Source organism: Oncorhynchus masou, chromosome 30, assembly GCF_036934945.1.
Source record: "Oncorhynchus masou masou isolate Uvic2021 chromosome 30, UVic_Omas_1.1, whole genome shotgun sequence".
Lineage (NCBI taxonomy): Eukaryota > Metazoa > Chordata > Actinopteri > Salmoniformes > Salmonidae > Oncorhynchus > Oncorhynchus masou.
Genome location: NC_088241.1, coordinates 47,210,838 through 47,227,763, shown reverse-complemented (window position 1 = coordinate 47,227,763; position 16,926 = coordinate 47,210,838). Strand labels below are relative to the sequence as shown.

At 44.4% G+C, this 16,926-nt stretch overlaps 1 protein-coding gene across 1 annotated transcript in view; it reads left to right on the top strand.

Annotated features, from left to right (window-relative positions):
* Window positions 1-16,926, top strand: part of LOC135522678 (phospholipid phosphatase-related protein type 4) — a 46,877-nt gene that overhangs the window by 17,247 nt on the left and 12,704 nt on the right. The window contains exons 4-5 of the mRNA XM_064949170.1: window positions 99-294; window positions 14,125-14,182. Of these exons, the coding sequence (XP_064805242.1) occupies window positions 99-294; window positions 14,125-14,182 (254 nt within the window). The remainder of the gene's footprint in view (window positions 1-98; window positions 295-14,124; window positions 14,183-16,926) is intronic.

Sequence of the window (16,926 nt, the reverse complement as noted above, 5' to 3'; positions counted from 1 at the left end):
CAAGTATAAAAATAAATCTATGCTAACTGGGTGTGTGTGCATGTGTGTGTGTGTGTGTGCATGTGTCGTGCATGCATGTGTGTGTCTCTGCCAACCAGGCGTCCATGTGTTTGGCCTGTGTGCCACAGCTCTCATCACGGACATCCTCCAGCTAGCGACGGGCTACCATGCGCCTTACTTTCTGACTGTGTGTAAACCCAACTACACCACGCTCAACACAACCTGCGACGAGAACACCTTCATCCTGCAGGATATCTGCTCCGGGTCCGAAATCGCAGCCATCAACCAGGGCAGGTTTGTCACATTCACCTTTCACCGTTGACCTCTAAAGAGCTCTCAATGTGTTTCTGCTCCACCAACCTGATGCTAAGGGGTCAGGATTATGACTAGGGTTAGGGTTGATCCAGGATGAGGACATGAAGCTAGGGTTAGGGTTGGGGGTTAGGGTTGATCCAGGATGAGGACATGAAGCTAGGGTTAGGGTTGGGGGTTAGGGTTGAGCCGGGGTGTGGACATGAAGTTTGTGTTATGGCTAAGGTTAGTGTTGACCCAGGGTGTGGACATTAAGCTTAGGTTAGAGATAGGTTTGAGGCTAGGGTTAGCGTTGAACCGGGCTATAGACATTAAGCATGAGTGGGTTACTTGGTAGAGTGGCTCACTTGGTGGAGTATGGTGCTTGTAATGCCATGGTGTGGGTTTGATCACCATGGGGTACCAGTATGAAAATGTATGTACTAACTACTTGAAGCTGCTCTCGATAAGAGCGTTGACAGATATGTTAGGGTGAGTTAGAAGTTTTTGCATTTTTCTGACGATATTATGATCCTAGAGTTAAAGTATTCAAATTTCTACACTGTCAATCAAAGCACATTTGGTCTGCAAGTTGTATTGATGTGTGAGTTAATCTAATACCTCCAATTACTCAGTAGCAGCAGACTTGAGTCATTAGCACAGTTCAATGGGTTATTTTTCCGGGGATTACGCAGAGTTTGAGTTGTTCAGTTCTGTTTGGATGTATAAACACAAGGACCCAGACAAGACAAGCAGCAGCAAAGCTATTTTGGTTTCTAATTGTGGTTATCATGGCTGTAGAGAACCTTTTGATGTTCTCGCTAATGAGGTTGGGAAATGGACTCTTTTGCACATCAGCAAATAGCTTGTGTGGATTCAGGGAAAATAGATGTATGGAGTTTTCATCTGGAGTGAGTGGTTAAGGCAAAGCACATGGTGAGATTTGAATTAAAAGTATTATTAGGATCCCCATTAGCTGACGCCGTAATGTCAGCTAATCTTCCTGGGGTCCAACACAGAACTAAAAAGACATTACAAACAATTACAATTTACATTAAGACGTTACAAACTTTTAACAAGTAGACATTACAGACAATTAAAATACCTGACCGGTAATACATTTAACATTCAGGAGATGCTGTCTGGCAGTCGTATCTGTGCAGTCATATGGTTGATCACATTGGATGTTCTTTTATTGCTTTCTTGAAGGTGGATTTACTTTTTCCCTGAGAAATTGGTAAATAATTATATTCAGTGACGGCTCTGTATGTGAGTGTCACGGCTTTCTTCTGTTGAAGGAGAGGCGGACCAAAACGCAGCGTGGTTATTGTGATACATCTTTAATGAAGATGATAAATGAACAATATACAAAACAAGAAATGTGAAAAACCGAAAACAGCCCTATCTGGTGTAACAAACACAAAGACAGGAACAATCACCCACAAACCCCAACACCAAACAGGCTACCTAAATATGGTTCCCAATCAGAGACAATGACTAACACCTGCCTCTGATTGAGAACCATATCAGGCCCAAACACAGAAACAGACAAACAAGACATCCAACATAGAATGCCCACTCAGATCACACCCTGACCAAACAAAACATAGCACATACAAAGCAAACTATGGTCAGGGTGTGACAGTGAGCAGCTAACCGATCGCTGCAGCTGTACATAGTCCATCTGTAAATAGCCCACCCAATCTACCTACATCATCCCCATATTGTTTTAATTTACTTCCTGCACACCAGTATCTCTACTTGCACATCATCATCTGCTCATTTATCACTCCAGTGTTAATCTGCTAAATCTGCTAAATTGTAATTACTTTGCTACTATTGTCTATGTATTGCCTACCTCCTCACGCCATTTGCACACACTGTATATAGACTTTCTTTTTTTCTATTGTGCTGGTACGCTTGCTTATTCCATGTGTAACTCTGTGTTGTTGTTTGTGTCACACTGCTTTGCTTTATCTTGGCCGGGTTGCAGTTGTATATGAGAACTGGTTCTCAACTGGTCTACCTGGTTAAATAAAGGTGAAATAAAAAAACGTAACTGTTTGTCCTCGGGGGCATCAGATCACCTGAACTTCCTGTCTGGTTTGGTGGTTATGTTTGTTGCTAGTATTTAATTATTTTATTATTTTATTTCACCTTTATTTAACCAGGTAGGCTAGTTGAGAACAAGTTCTCATTTGCAACTGCGACCTGGCCAAGATAAAGCATAGCAATTCGACACACACAACAACACAGAGTTACACATGGAATACACTAATTGGTCTGAAAAAGACTGTGGTTTGTTGAAAATGTTACATTCCTAATGAAAATCAGAAGACTGTATAGTAATTCGCTTTCAATTTGACGGCATGAAAGATTCTGATGCATTCAGTTGACATTCATACAGTTAAAACAATGGCAGCCCTGTTTTGAGCAAGTTGGAGCTTTTTTGTTTATTTTTTGCTGCAGATGACCATATGACAGGGCCTTAATCTAGGTGTGATAGAATCAAAGATTGAATCACCTGATTCAGAGTCCTGGATGTTACATACTCAGAACATTTTCTTGTTATAGCAATGCTCTTATCCGTTATAATTACAATATGATCTATATATATATCTATATGCCTCTATTTGGTCTCATGTGGTTAGAGCATTGGACTAGCAACCGGAAGGTTGTGAGTTCAAACCCCCGAGCTGACAAGGTACAAATCTGTCGTTCTGCCCCTGAACAGGCAGTTAACCCACTGTTCCCAGGCCGTCATTGAAAATAAGAATGTGTTCTTAACTGACTTGCCTGGTTAAATAAAGGTAAAATTAAATTTTTTTTTTAGCAAAATGTGAAATGGTGTTTTTTATATTGGATACAAGTAGAGACTCGGAGCTACAAAATCGTATATCACTGCAGGAACAATAGGAAAGTAATTCTGCTTTGAAAGTTGATACACTTGTAACCCCACTTTTGAGAAAATGGCCCTTGAATGTTTTGGTACACCTACTGATGAGCACTTCTTTGTCTACACCTATTCAGCATCATTCACTCCCTCTTAAGCCCCACCCATCTCTTTAAGGATTCACATGAAAGGCCATGTCCTAAACAGATCGAAAAAGTAGTGTTGTAAGCAACCAAAGATTTCAATACTAAAAGTGGTGAAATTATTAAGAGGATCCTTACTCAGAGACACTTGTCTAAATTGATGGGCCATGTGAAATAAAGTCTATAACCACCCTCAAGCCACATCTAGCTAAAGTAAGTGGATGTGTCACACCTGTGTACATGTACACATGTTTATGACATACAATAGATGGCCGTAATCACCCCCAGACACACCTGGCTAACTTGTTGGATCATGTAATCATCTGGCAAAGTGGAGTCTTTTGTTTAGACATGTAGCTAGCTAGTTTAACAATTTACCATATTCCCAACCCATAGCTACAATACAAATGTATTGTCATAGCTAGCAAACATGCATGAAATACTGGAGTGTGAATATGCAGGTAGCTAAAGCTAACCAACTAGGTTCGGTGTTAGCTAGCTAGCTAACAGTAGGCTATAACTAGCAATACAAATTACTTTCTGAGATATAAATTATATTACTACACAGATCATACACATAACGTTAATGAGCGAGCCATCAAGGTAATGCTCGCTAGCTAGCTAACAGTACACTTTAACTTGCAATGAAAATGACAACTTTTTCTCACTGATCTTTGTCAGTAGTGTCTACTAAATTATGGGCAGCAATGTTTTTGAGAGTAGTAACAACACTTTTGCAATTCTCCAGGGTTAAAGTTATGTCTTTCAAAAAAGCTGCAGTAGTAAGGATTATCTACACATACTGAGCAGCTCATGTTATAGACAGAAGGGCGCTACATGGCAGACCAATCCGAACTCATCTCTCGGCAAGTCCAGCCCATCCATTATCTCAGCCAGGTTCCTGTCTTTTTCTGTGGCTAAACCAACTAGGCTTGTAATGTAAATGTTTTATTTATATTTACAGATGGAATACAAGTTTGTTATTATGGCACATGAAAGTTCACATGTTCCATTTCTGCCCAAAAACACATTTTGATTAAAAAAATAGAAAACAATGTTCAAATGCGTCTCCTGTAAAGTAGTGACGTGTGACATAAGCCTAACTTCTTGAAAGGGGTCACATATGTTCAGACCAGGATAGAGCTGTGTCCAATGTGACACCAAGTAATTTGGTATTTGTTACTTCTTCTACAGGGAACACATCCATTTACAAGTGTAATTGAAGGTCATGAGGCAAGCATATATCTTCGACCAAATACAATGCATTTTCTTTAAGAAATGTATTCATGTTAACCCACTGAAACACACTTCTTAGTTATTTGCTCAGTACTGTTAGCTCATTATATAGTGTGTTCATGCAGCGCTATACATTATAGAGTCATCAGCATACATAACCACTCTTGCTTTATTCATTACTGAGGGTAAATCATTAGTCAAGATAGAGTAGAGGAGTGGGCCTAGGCAGGTGTCTTGAGGAACACCACAGTGTCAATCATTACTGTCCAAAAATAAATTCAAGAAAAGTTTTTGCATTTTCCTGGATAGATAGCTTTCCATCCAGATTGGCAGACATAGAACCATAACATTTGAGATACTATCATTCAAAAGGGATGTGTTGTGTTCAATTGTTTCTCGCTACGGTCTCCCCTGAATTGAATTATCGATGTTTATCTAAAAAGTAATCCCATTCTCCTGTAGAGCTGTAGACAGACAGTGCCATTACCCATGGAAGATTAATCTGTGTATCTGTGTCTAATATTGTCTTGCCCCTCTTAGTCATTCTAAGACTAATGTATAGCCTTTATGGTCTTATTCATCCTGTGAACAGACAGATGAAACGGACCATTAAATTCAGCCTGCACCATTAAAAGCTCAAAACTGACAGTAGCTCAGGGCATAAACAGTCTCTGTTCCTCTCTGTGACATCCTAGCCCACTGTCGAACAGTCTAACTCTAATGAACTATATAAAGACCCCTAGAAGAGATTGGTACAACAGTTCAATGTTTTTCTCCTCTTTAGTTTTCATCTGAAGATCTGAAGATGGCGCCGATAGACATGGCAGCTCTGCTTCTAGCTCCTAAGCAATTTTGCAGTATTTAAATAAATAAAAATGTGTTATTTCTTATATTATTAGCCTAGAACGTTTTACGTGTTATTACATACAGCCGAAAATAACTTTTGGATATCAAAGCAGCGGAAGCTCCGACCAGAAATAAGATTTTCCTGAATTGGATCCTTTGTTCGTACCCCCCAAGGCAATTGAACTTATCGAATACAAACAGTGTAGTTCTGCCCTCCGCAAGGCAATCAAACAGGCAAAACGTCAGTACAGAGACAAAGTGGAGTCGCAACTCAACAGCTCAGACACAAGACGTATGTGGCAGGGACTCCAAACAATCCCAAATTACAAAGTGGAAAACAGCCACTTCGCGGACATCGACGTCTTGTTCCCAAACAAGCTAAACACCTTCTTCACCCGTTTTGAGGATAACACAGTGCCAACAACGCAGGCCGCTCCCGAGGTCTGTGGGCTTTCATTCTCTATGGCCGATGTGAGTAAGACATTTAATTAATCATGTTAACCCTCGAAAGGCTGCTGGCCCAGACAGCATCCCTAGCCGCGTCCTCACAGCATGTGTAGGCCAGCTGTTTACAGACATAATCAATCTTTCCCTATTCCAGTCTGCTGTCCCCACTTGTTTCAAGATATCCACCATTGATGCTGTACCCAAGAAAGTAAAGGCACTTGAACTAAATGACTATCGCTCCATAGCACTCAATTCTGTCATCATGAAGTGCTTTGAGAGGCTCCTTAAGGATCATATCACCTCCACCTTACCTGACACCCTCGACCCACTTCAATTTGCATACTGCCCCAATAGATCCACAGACGATGCAATCGCCATCACACTGCACACTGCCCAATCCCATCTGGACAAGAGGAATAGCTATGTAAGAATGCTGTTCATTGACTACAAGTCCTCCTTCAACAGCATAGTACCCTCCAAGCTCATCAATAAACTCAGGCCCTGGGTCTGAACCCCTCCCTGCGCAACTGGTTCCTGGACATCCTGATGAGCTGCCCCCCAAGTTGTGAATGTAGGAAACAACACAAGGGTCCCCACAAGGGTGCCAGCTCAGCCCCCTCCTGTAGTCTCTGTTCGCCTATGACTGTGTGGCCACGCACGCCTCCAACTCAATCATCAAGTTTGCAGACGACACAACAGTAGTTGACCTGATTACCAACAATGATGGGACAGCCTACAGAGAGGAGGTGAGGGCCCCAAAAATAACCTCTCCCTCAACGTCAACAAAATTAAGGAACTTATCATGGACTTCAGGAGACAGCAAAGGCCCCCATTGATGGGGCCTCAGTGGAGAAGGTAAAAAGCTTAAAGTTTCTTGGCGAAAGCATCACTGACAATTTTAAATTATCCACCAACACAGAGAGGGTGGTGAAGAAGGTGCAAAAGCTGAAGCTGAAGAAATTTGGCTCGGTCTGTAAAACCCTCACAAACTTATACAGATGCACAATTGAGAGCATCCTGTCGGGCTGTATCACCGCCTAGTATGGCAACTGCACTGCCCGCAACCGCAGGGCTTTCTAGATGGTGGTGCGGTCTGCCCATTGCATCACTGGGGGCACACTGCCTGCCCTCCAGGACATCTACAGCACCCAATGTCACAGGAAGGCCAAGAAGATCATCAAGGACCTCAGCCACCCGAGCCACAGCCTGTTCACCCCGCTATCATTCAGAAGATGAGGTCAGTACAGGTGCATCAAAGCTTGGACCAAGCGACTGAAAAACAGCTTCTATCTCAAGGCCATCAGACTGTTAAATAGCCATCATTAACCAACCTTCACCCACTACCCTGCCCTGAACTTAGTTACTATCAATAGCTGGCTACCACCCGATCACTCAAACTTGCACCTTAAAGGATGCTACCCTGTGTACATAGACATATACCGTATATACTGTATTCTAGTTAATGCCATCCTATTCAGCTATTGCTGTACATTTACTATTCTATCCTAAGTATTCTACAGATCAGTGGAAGATGCTGATGGGAGGAAGGCTCATAATAATGTCTGGAATTAAGTAAATGGAATGGCATCAAACACATGGAAACACACACACACACACACACACACACACTGTATATATGTATATATATTCTCTGAATATTTATGTATTTCTTAATTGAATTATTTCTAATTTAGATTTGTGTGTATTGTTGTGAATGGTTAGATATTACTGCACTGTTGGTGTTATGTACTTGAGTGAAGACCCAAAAGCGGTTTTAACAGAAAACAGAGTTCTTTAATGAAAAACAGGAATGGCATAAATCCTCTTCCAACGTAGTCAATGGAACAAAAAGAACGTTAGAATAATGCAGGATGCACCTGCCAGGCAGACTCCGACAGGATAGGACAAGGTGGAAGCAAACGGGACGACAGCTTGCTTCTGGCATCAAAAACACAAACAAGAATCAGACACTGAAAGTAGCAGGAACAGAGAGAGAAATAGAGACCTAATCAGAGGGGGAAGAGAGAACAGGTGGGAAGGAGTGAATGAGCTAGTTAGGGGAGATGTAGAACAGCTGAAGAATGAGAGACAGAGAAGGTAACCTAAAAAGACCAGCAGAGAGAGACAGAGTGAAGAGAAAGGACAGGAACAGACATAACAAGACATGACAGTACCCCCCCCCCCCCACTCACCGAGCGCCTCCTGGCGCACTCGAGGAGGAAACCTGGCGGCAACGGAGGAAATCATCGATCAGCGAACGGTCCAGCACGTCCCGAGAGGGAACCCAACTCCTCTCCTCAGGACCGTACCCCTCCCAATCCACTAGGTACTGATGACCACGGCCCCGAGGGCGCATGTCCAAAATCTTACGAACCCTGTAGATGGGTGCGCCCTCGACAAGGATGGGGGGGGGGGAGGGACGAGCGGGGGCGCGAAGAATGGGCTTAACACAGGAGACATGGAAGACCGGGTGAACGCGACGAAGATAGCGCGGGAGAAGAAGTCGCACTGCGACAGGATTAATGACCTGAGAAATACGGAACGGACCAATGAACCGCGGGGCCAACTTGCGAGAAGCTGTCTTAAGGGGAAGGTTCTGAGTGGAGAGCAGTTGGGTTCCCTCTCGGGACGTGCTGGACCGTTCGCTGATCGATGATTTCCTCCGTTGCCGCCAGGTTTCCTCCTCGAGTGCGCCAGGAGGCGCTCGGTGAGTGGGGGGGGGTACTGTCATGCATACTCTCTGACCGCAACAATATCTAGGACTCTTGGTCCTACGCTTATTAGCGGCCCTCACAGTCTGCGCCCTGTTACGGCAAAGTGCCGACCTGACCCCCTTCCAGGTGCGCTCGCAACGCTGGACAAAAGCCTGAGCGGAGGGGACGCAGGACTCGGCGAGCTGAGATGAGAACAGCGGAGGCTGGTACCCGAGGCTACTCTGAAAAGGGGATAGACCGGTAGCAGACGAGGGAAGCGAGTTGTGGGCGTACTCTGCCCAGGGGAGCTGTTCTGACCAAGACGCAGGGTTACGAAAAGAAAGACTGCGTAAAATGCGACCAACAGTCTGATTGGCCCGTTCGGCTTGACCGTTAGACTGGGGATGAAAGCCGGACGAGAGACTGATGGAAGCCCCAATCAAACGGCAAAACTCCTTCCAAAATTGAGACGTGAACTGCGGGCCTCTGTCGGAAACGACGTCAGACGGAAGGCCATGAATTCGGAAAACATTCTCGATAATGATCTGAGCCGTCTCCTTAGCAGAAGGGAGCTTATCGAGAGGAATGAAATGAGCCGCCTTAGAGAATCTATCGACAACCGTAAGAATAACTGTCTTCCCCGCTGATGAAGGCAGTCCGGTGATAAAATCTAAAGCGATGTGAGACCACGGTCGAGAGGGAATGGGAAGCGGTCTGAGACGGCCGGCAGGAGGAGAGTTCCCAGATTTAGTCTGCGCGCAGACCGAACAAGCGGCGACAAATCGACGCGCGTCACGTTCCCGAGTGGGCCACCAGAAACGCTGGCGAATGGAAGCGAGCGTACCCCCGAACGCCGGGGTGGCCGGCTAACTTGGCAGAGTGGGCCCACTGAAGAACGGCCGGACGAGTAGGAACGGGAACGAACAGAAGGTTCCTAGGACAAGCTCGCGGCGACGGAGTGTGAGCGAGTGCTTGCTTTACCTGCCTCTCAATTCCCCAGACAGTCAACCCGACAACACGCCCCTCAGGGAGAATCCCCTCGGGGTCGGTGGAGACCTCAGAAGAACTGAAGAGACGAGATAAAGCATCAGGCTTGGTGTTCTTTGAGCCCGGACGATAAGAAATAACAAACTCGAAACGAGCGAAAAACAGAGCCCAACGAGCCTGACGCGCATTAAGTCGTTTGGCTGAACGGATGTACTCAAGGTTCCTATGGTCAGTCCAAACGACAAAAGGAACGGTCGCCCCCTCCAACCACTGTCGCCATTCGCCTAGGGCTAAGCGGATGGCGAGCAGTTCGCGATTACCAACATCATAGTTACGTTCTGACGGCGATAAGCGATGAGAGAAAAACGCGCAAGGATGGACCTTGCCGTCAGAGAGAGAGCGCTGAGAAAGAATGGCTCCCACGCCCACCTCTGACGCGTCAACCTCAACAACAAACTGACTAGAGATGTCAGGTGTAACAAGAATAGGTGCGGATGTAAAACGATTCTTAAGAAGATCAAAAGCTCCCTGGGCGGAAACGGACCACTTAAAGCACGTCTTAACAGAAGTAAGGGCTGTGAGGGGAGCTGCCACCTGACCGAAATTACGGATGAAACGACGATAGAAATTAGCGAAGCCCAGAAAGCGCTGCAGCTCGACGCGTGACTTAGGAACGGGCCAATCAATGACAGCCTGGACCTTAGCGGGATCCATCTTAATGCCCTCAGCGGAAATAACGGAACCGAGAAAAGGGACAGAGGCGGCATGAAAAGTGCACTTCTCAGCCTTCACATAAAGACAGTTCTCCAAAAGGCGCTGGAGGACGCGTCGCACGTGCTGAACATGAATCGAGAGAGACGGTGAAAAAATCAGGATATCGTCCATGTAAACGAAAACAAAAATGTTCAGCATGTCTCTCAGGACGTCGTTAACTAGTGCCTGAAAGACAGCTGGAGCGTTAACGAGGCCGAAAGGAAGAACCCGGTATTCAAAGTGCCCTAACGGAGTGTTAAATGCCGTCTTCCACTCGTCCCCCTCCCTGATGCGCACGAGATGGTAGGCGTTACGAAGGTCCAATTTGGTGAAAAACCTGGCTCCCTGCAGGATCTCGAAGGCTGAAGACATAAGAGGAAGCGGATAACGATTCTTAACTGTTATGTCATTCAGCCCTCGATAATCCACGCATGGGCGCAGGGACCCGTCCTTCTTCTGAACAAAAAAAACCCCCGCTCCGGCGGGAGAGGAGGAGGAGACTATGGTACCGGCGTCGAGCGAAACCGACAAATAATCCTCGAGAGCCTTACGTTCGGGAGCCGACAGAGAGTATAATCTACCCCGGGGGGGAGTAGTTCCCGGAAGGAGATCAATACTACAGTCATACGACCGGTGTGGAGGGAGAGAAGTGGCCTTGGAACGACTGAACACTGTGCGCAGATCGTGATACTCCTCCGGCACTCCTGTCAAATCGCCAGGCTCCTCCTGTGAAGAAGAGACAGAGGAAACAGGAGGGATAGCAGACATTAAACAGGTCACATGACAAGAAACATTCCAGGATAGGATAGTATTACTAGACCAATTAATAGAAGGGTTATGGCGCACTAGCCAGGGATGACCCAAAACAACAGGTGTAAAAGGTGAACGAAAAATTAGAAAAGAAATGGTTTCGCTATGATTACCAGAGACAGTGAGGGTTAAAGGCAGCGTCTCACGCTGAATCTTGGGGAGAGAACTACCATCTAAAGCGAACAAGGCCGTGGGCTCCCTAACTGTCTGAGAGGAATGTCATGTTCCCGAGCCCAGGTCTCGTCCATAAAACAGCCCTCCGCCCCAGAGTCTATCAAGGCACTGCAGGAAGCAGATGAACCGGGCCAGCGGAGATGGACCGGAAAGGTAGTGCGTGATCCAGAAGGAGAGGCCTGAGTAGTTGCGCTCACCAGTAGCCCTCCTCTTACTGATGAGCTCTGGCTTTTACTGGACATGAGGTGACAAAATGACCAGCGGAGCCGCAGTAGAGACAGAGGCGATTGGTGATTCTCCGTTCCTTCTCCTTGGCCGAGATGCGGATACCCCCCAGCTGCATAGGCTCAGCATCCGAGCCGGCGGAGGAGGGTGGCAGTGATGCGGCAGGTGGCAGTGATGTGGAGAGGGGAGCAACGGAGAACGCGAGCTCCTTTCCACGAGCTCGGCGACGAAGATCAAACCGTCGCTCTATGCGAATAGCGAGAGCTATTAAGGAGTCCAGACTGGAAGGAACCTCCCGGGAGAGGATCTCATCCTTAACCTCGACGAGGAGACCCTCCAGAAAACGAGCGAGCAAAGCCGACTCGTTCCAGTCACTAGAGGCAGCGAGAGTGCGAAACTCAATAGAATAATCCGTTATGGATCGATTCCCCTGACATAGGGAAGACAGGGCCCTGGAAGCCTCCTCCCCAAAAACAGAACGGTCAAAAACCCGTATCATCTCCTCCTTAAAGTCCTGATACTGGTTAATACACTCAGCCCTCGCCTCCCAGATTGCCGTGCCCCACTCACGCGCCCGTCCGGTAAGGAGAGAAATGACGTAGGCGATGCGGGCTGCGCTCCTGGAGTAAGTGTTGGGCTGGAGAGAGAACACCACATCACACTGAGTGAGGAATGAGCGGCACTCAGTGGGATCCCCAGAGTAACACGGCGGGTTGTTGATCCTGGGCTCCGGAGACTCGGAAACCCTGGAAGTGGGCGGTGGATCGAGGTGGAGTTGGTGAACCTGTCTTGTGAGGTCGGAGACTTGGACGGCCAGGGTCTCAACGGCATGTCGAGCAGCAGACAATTCCTCCTCGTGTCTGCCTAGCATCGCTCCCTGGATCTCGACGGCGGAGTGAAAAGGGTCCGGAGCCGCTGGGTCCATTCTTGGTCTGATTCTTCTGTTATGTACTTGAGTGAAGACCCAAAAGCGGTTTTAACAGAAAACAGAGTTCTTTAATGAAAAACAGGAATGGCATAAATCCTCTTCCAACGTAGTCAATGGAACAAAAAGAACGTTAGAATAATGCAGGATGCACCTGCCAGGCAGACTCCGACAGGATAGGACAAGGTGGAAGCAAACGGGACGACAGCTTGCTTCTGGCATCAAAAACACAAACAAGAATCAGACACTGAAAGTAGCAGGAACAGAGAGAGAAATAGAGACCTAATCAGAGGGGGAAGAGAGAACAGGTGGGAAGGAGTGAATGAGCTAGTTAGGGGAGATGTAGAACAGCTGAAGAATGAGAGACAGAGAAGGTAACCTAAAAAGACCAGCAGAGAGAGACAGAGTGAAGAGAAAGGACAGGAACAGACATAACAAGACATGACAGTTGGAGCTAGGAATACAAGCATTTTGCTTCACCCGCAATAACATCTGCTAAATATGTGTAGGCGACCAATAAAATGTTATTTTATTTGATACCCCTTGAATTATTCCACATTTTGTTCTGTTACAGTCTGAATTAAAAATGGATTACAAATAAAAAAAAATCTCACCCATCTACACACAATACCTCATAATGAGGTTCGGAGATGAGGTAGTCATTGTTAAAAAACTGACCTTATTTAGGCTTGCCATAACAAAAGGGTTGAATACTTATTGACTCAAGACATCTCAGATTTGTAATTAATTTGAAAAATGTCTTAAGAAAAAATGTCATAATTCCACTTTGACATGATGAGTTATTGTGTGTAGGCCAGTGACAATGAATCTCAATTTAATACATTTTCAATTTAGTCTGTACCACAACAACATGTGGAAAAGGTCCAGGGGTGTGAATATTTTCTGAAGGTACTGTATACAATGGATTAACCTGTGCTTTTCAATGAGTTACACCAGTCAAAAAGTGTTTTTTTTTATGTTGAAAGAAGCTCATGTGCACCTATGAAAGTATATGTTTTGTAGTTGTGTTACTGGATTGTGTTTTCCAAATGGTTAACGGAGTGTGCAAGGCTGTCATCAAGGCAAACGGTTTTGGTTACTACATGATTCCATATGTGTTATTTCATAGTTTTGATGTGTTCACTAGTATTCTACAATGTAGAAAATAGTAAAAAATAAAGGAAAACCCTTGAATGAGTAGGTTTGTCCAAACCTTTGACTGGTACTGTATATGATGTACTGCAGCATTTAGGAATGTTTCACCTCAATAGAATTCTCTCACAAACATGCCATAAGATATAATATGTTTTTGAGATTGTAAATAAAGAAAGTACAATCTCGCTCTCCCAGATGTTCGGTTGGTGTGTAAAAACCGGGAATTCAGATAACTAATGAAGTCTGATGGGTCCGCGCTCAAAGTTATGTCACATAAATCGTCATTCATTTTCCATTCATTTTTAAAAATGTTACTGCATCAGGATAGCATACACAGACTTTTCGATGTAACAGCCTTCTTCAGCGTGTAGGTTTAAAAAAAAAATCAATCATGAACAACATTTGTAGAGAACACAGAATGTACCTACCTATTTTGTGAGTTTGTTTTGATGGTCGTGGCATAAAACAGTCCATGTTGGCTCAAACACTAAACCATCTGTTTCTGTCCATCCTCTCCTCTTCCCCTCTTTCCTTGTTCCTTTCCAGAAAGTCTTTTCCGTCTCAACATGCCACACTGGCTTCCTTTGCCGCCGTCTACATCTCTGTGAGTAACCATCTTCACTCACACAAGCACTCTACAGCAGTGGTTCTCAACTGGTATTGCCTCAGGACCACCAAATTGAACCAGGTTGTCTCAGTCCTTGATCCAATATTCATATCGCAATTTTTTTAGTTGTTGTCCAAATACAATCTGGAAAACTATGTTTAATGCTACATTGATAGTCAATGTACCAATTATATGACAAGGGAACAACAGTCCCACTTTTTCATTGTCAATAATTACATTTTCCATAAATATGGTATTTCTGTTTTTTTTTTAAATTTTGAATACATTTGCAAAAATGTCTAAAAATCTGTTTTTGCTCTGCCATTATGAGGTATTGTGTGTAGATTGATGAGGGAAAAACACTTTTTAATCAATTTTAGAATAAGGCTGTAACTTAACAAAATGTAGAAAAAGTCAAGGGGTCTGAATACTTTCCGAATGGACTGTTATATATATTTGAGAGGGGTGGGTTGGGGTTGTCAGTCACGTTCTGACCTTAGTTCTTCTGTTATGTCTTTGTTTTAGGTTGGTCAGGGTGTGAGTTGGGGTGGGTTGTCTATGTTTGTTTTTCTATGTTGTGTTTTGCGTTTGGCCTGGTATGGTTCTCAATCAGAGGCAGGTGTCGTTAGTTGTCTCTGATTGAGAATCATACTTAGGTAGCCTTTTCCCACCTGTGTTTCGTGGCAGATTATTTTCTGTCTTTGTGTATGTCACCGGGCAGGGCTGTTTCGTTTCGTATCATTCTCTTTGTTATTTTTGTTTTAGTGTTATGTGTTTAATAAATTCCTCATGAACACGTACCACGCTGCGCATTGGTCCTCCGATCCTTCATACTCCTCAGACGAGGACGACGAACGTTACATCGTCGTGAATAACCTACATATGATTTAGGCTTCCAGACATTTTCCATACATTCACAAAGCATATTTCTCTCAAATTGTATGCACAAATTTGCTTACATCCCTGTTAGTGAGCATTTCTCCTTTGCCAAGATAATCCATCCATCTGACAGGTGCCGCATATCAGGGACCTGAATAAACAGCATGATGATCACACAGATGCACCTTGTATTGGGGACAATAAAAGGCCACTCTAAAATATGCAGTTTTGTCACACAACACAATGCCACAGATGTGTCAAGTTTTGAGGGATTATGCAATTAGCATGCTGACTGCAGGAATGTCCACCAAAATTGTTGCCAGAGAATTTAATGTTCATTTCTCTACCATATACCACATCCAACATCGTTTTTGAGAATTTTGCAGTACATCCAACCTGCCTCACAACCGCAGACCACATGTAGCCACGCCAGCCCAGGACCTCCACATTCTTCACTTGCAGGATTGTCTAAATTCAGTCACCCGGACAGCTGATGGATTTGCACAACCAAAGAATTTCTGCACAGACTGTCAGAAACCGTCTCAGGGAAGCTCATCTGCGTGCTCATTGTCCTCACCAGGGTCTTGACCTGACTGCAGTTCAGCGTCGTAACCGACTTCAGTGTGCAAATGCTCACCTTCGATGGCCACTGGCACACTGGAGAAGTGTGCTCTTCACGGATGAATCCCGGTTTCAACTGTACCGGGTCGATGGCAGACGGCATGTATATGGCATTGTGTGGGCGAGCAATTGTCTAATGTCAACGTTGTGAACAGAGTGCCCCATGTGGGGGTGAGGATATGGTATGGGCAGGCATAAGCTACGGACACCAAACACAATGCCAGATACCGTGACCAGATAATAAGGCCCAATGTCATGCCATTTATCCTCTGCCATCACCTCATGTTTCAACATGATAATGCAATTCTTGGATGCTGAAAATGTCCCAGTTCTTCCATGGCCTGCATACTCACCAGATATGTCACCCATTGAGCATGTTTGAGACCAACAGATGCATATCTGTATTTCCGGTCATGTTAAATCCATATATTGGGGCCTAATTTATTTATTTCAATTGACTGATTTACTTAAATTAACTGTTAACTCAGTAAAATCTCTCAAATTGTTGCATGTTGCGTTTATATTTCTGTTTGGTGTATCTTGATTAGATAAGTATTCAACTCCCTGAGTCAATACAGCACCTTTGGCAGCAATTACAGCTTTGTCTTTCTGGGTAAGTCTCTAAAAGCTTTGATCACCTGGATTGTTCATTATTTCCCCATTATCCTTTTAAAAATTCTTCATTTTCTGTCAAGTTCGTTGTTGATCATTGCAAGACAGCCATTTTAAAGTCATGTCATACATTTTCAAGCCCGATTTAACTTGACTGTATCTAGGCCACTCAAAAAAATTCATATTCATCTTGGTAAGCAACAAAATCTTGGTAACCAGTGAATATTTGGTAATTGTTGTGCTATTTAAAGGTGAATTTATCTCCCAGTGTCTGCTGGAGAGCAGACTGAACCAAGATTTCCTCTAGGAGTTTACCTGTGCTTAGCTCTATTCTGTTTATTTTTATCTTAAAAACTCCCTAGTCCTTACAGATGACAAGCATACGCATAAAATGATGCAGCCACCCCCATGCTTGAAAACATGAAGAGTGGTACTCAGTGATGTGTTTGATTTGTCCCAAACATAACACTTTGTTTTCAGGACAAAATAAAAAATGTTTTGCCACATTTTTTGCAGTATTACTTTATTCTGTGCAAGCTTCCTTAATTTATGTTAGTATTGTGGAGTTACTACAATGTTGTTAATCCATCCTCAGTTATCTCCTATGACAGCCATTACACTCTGTAACT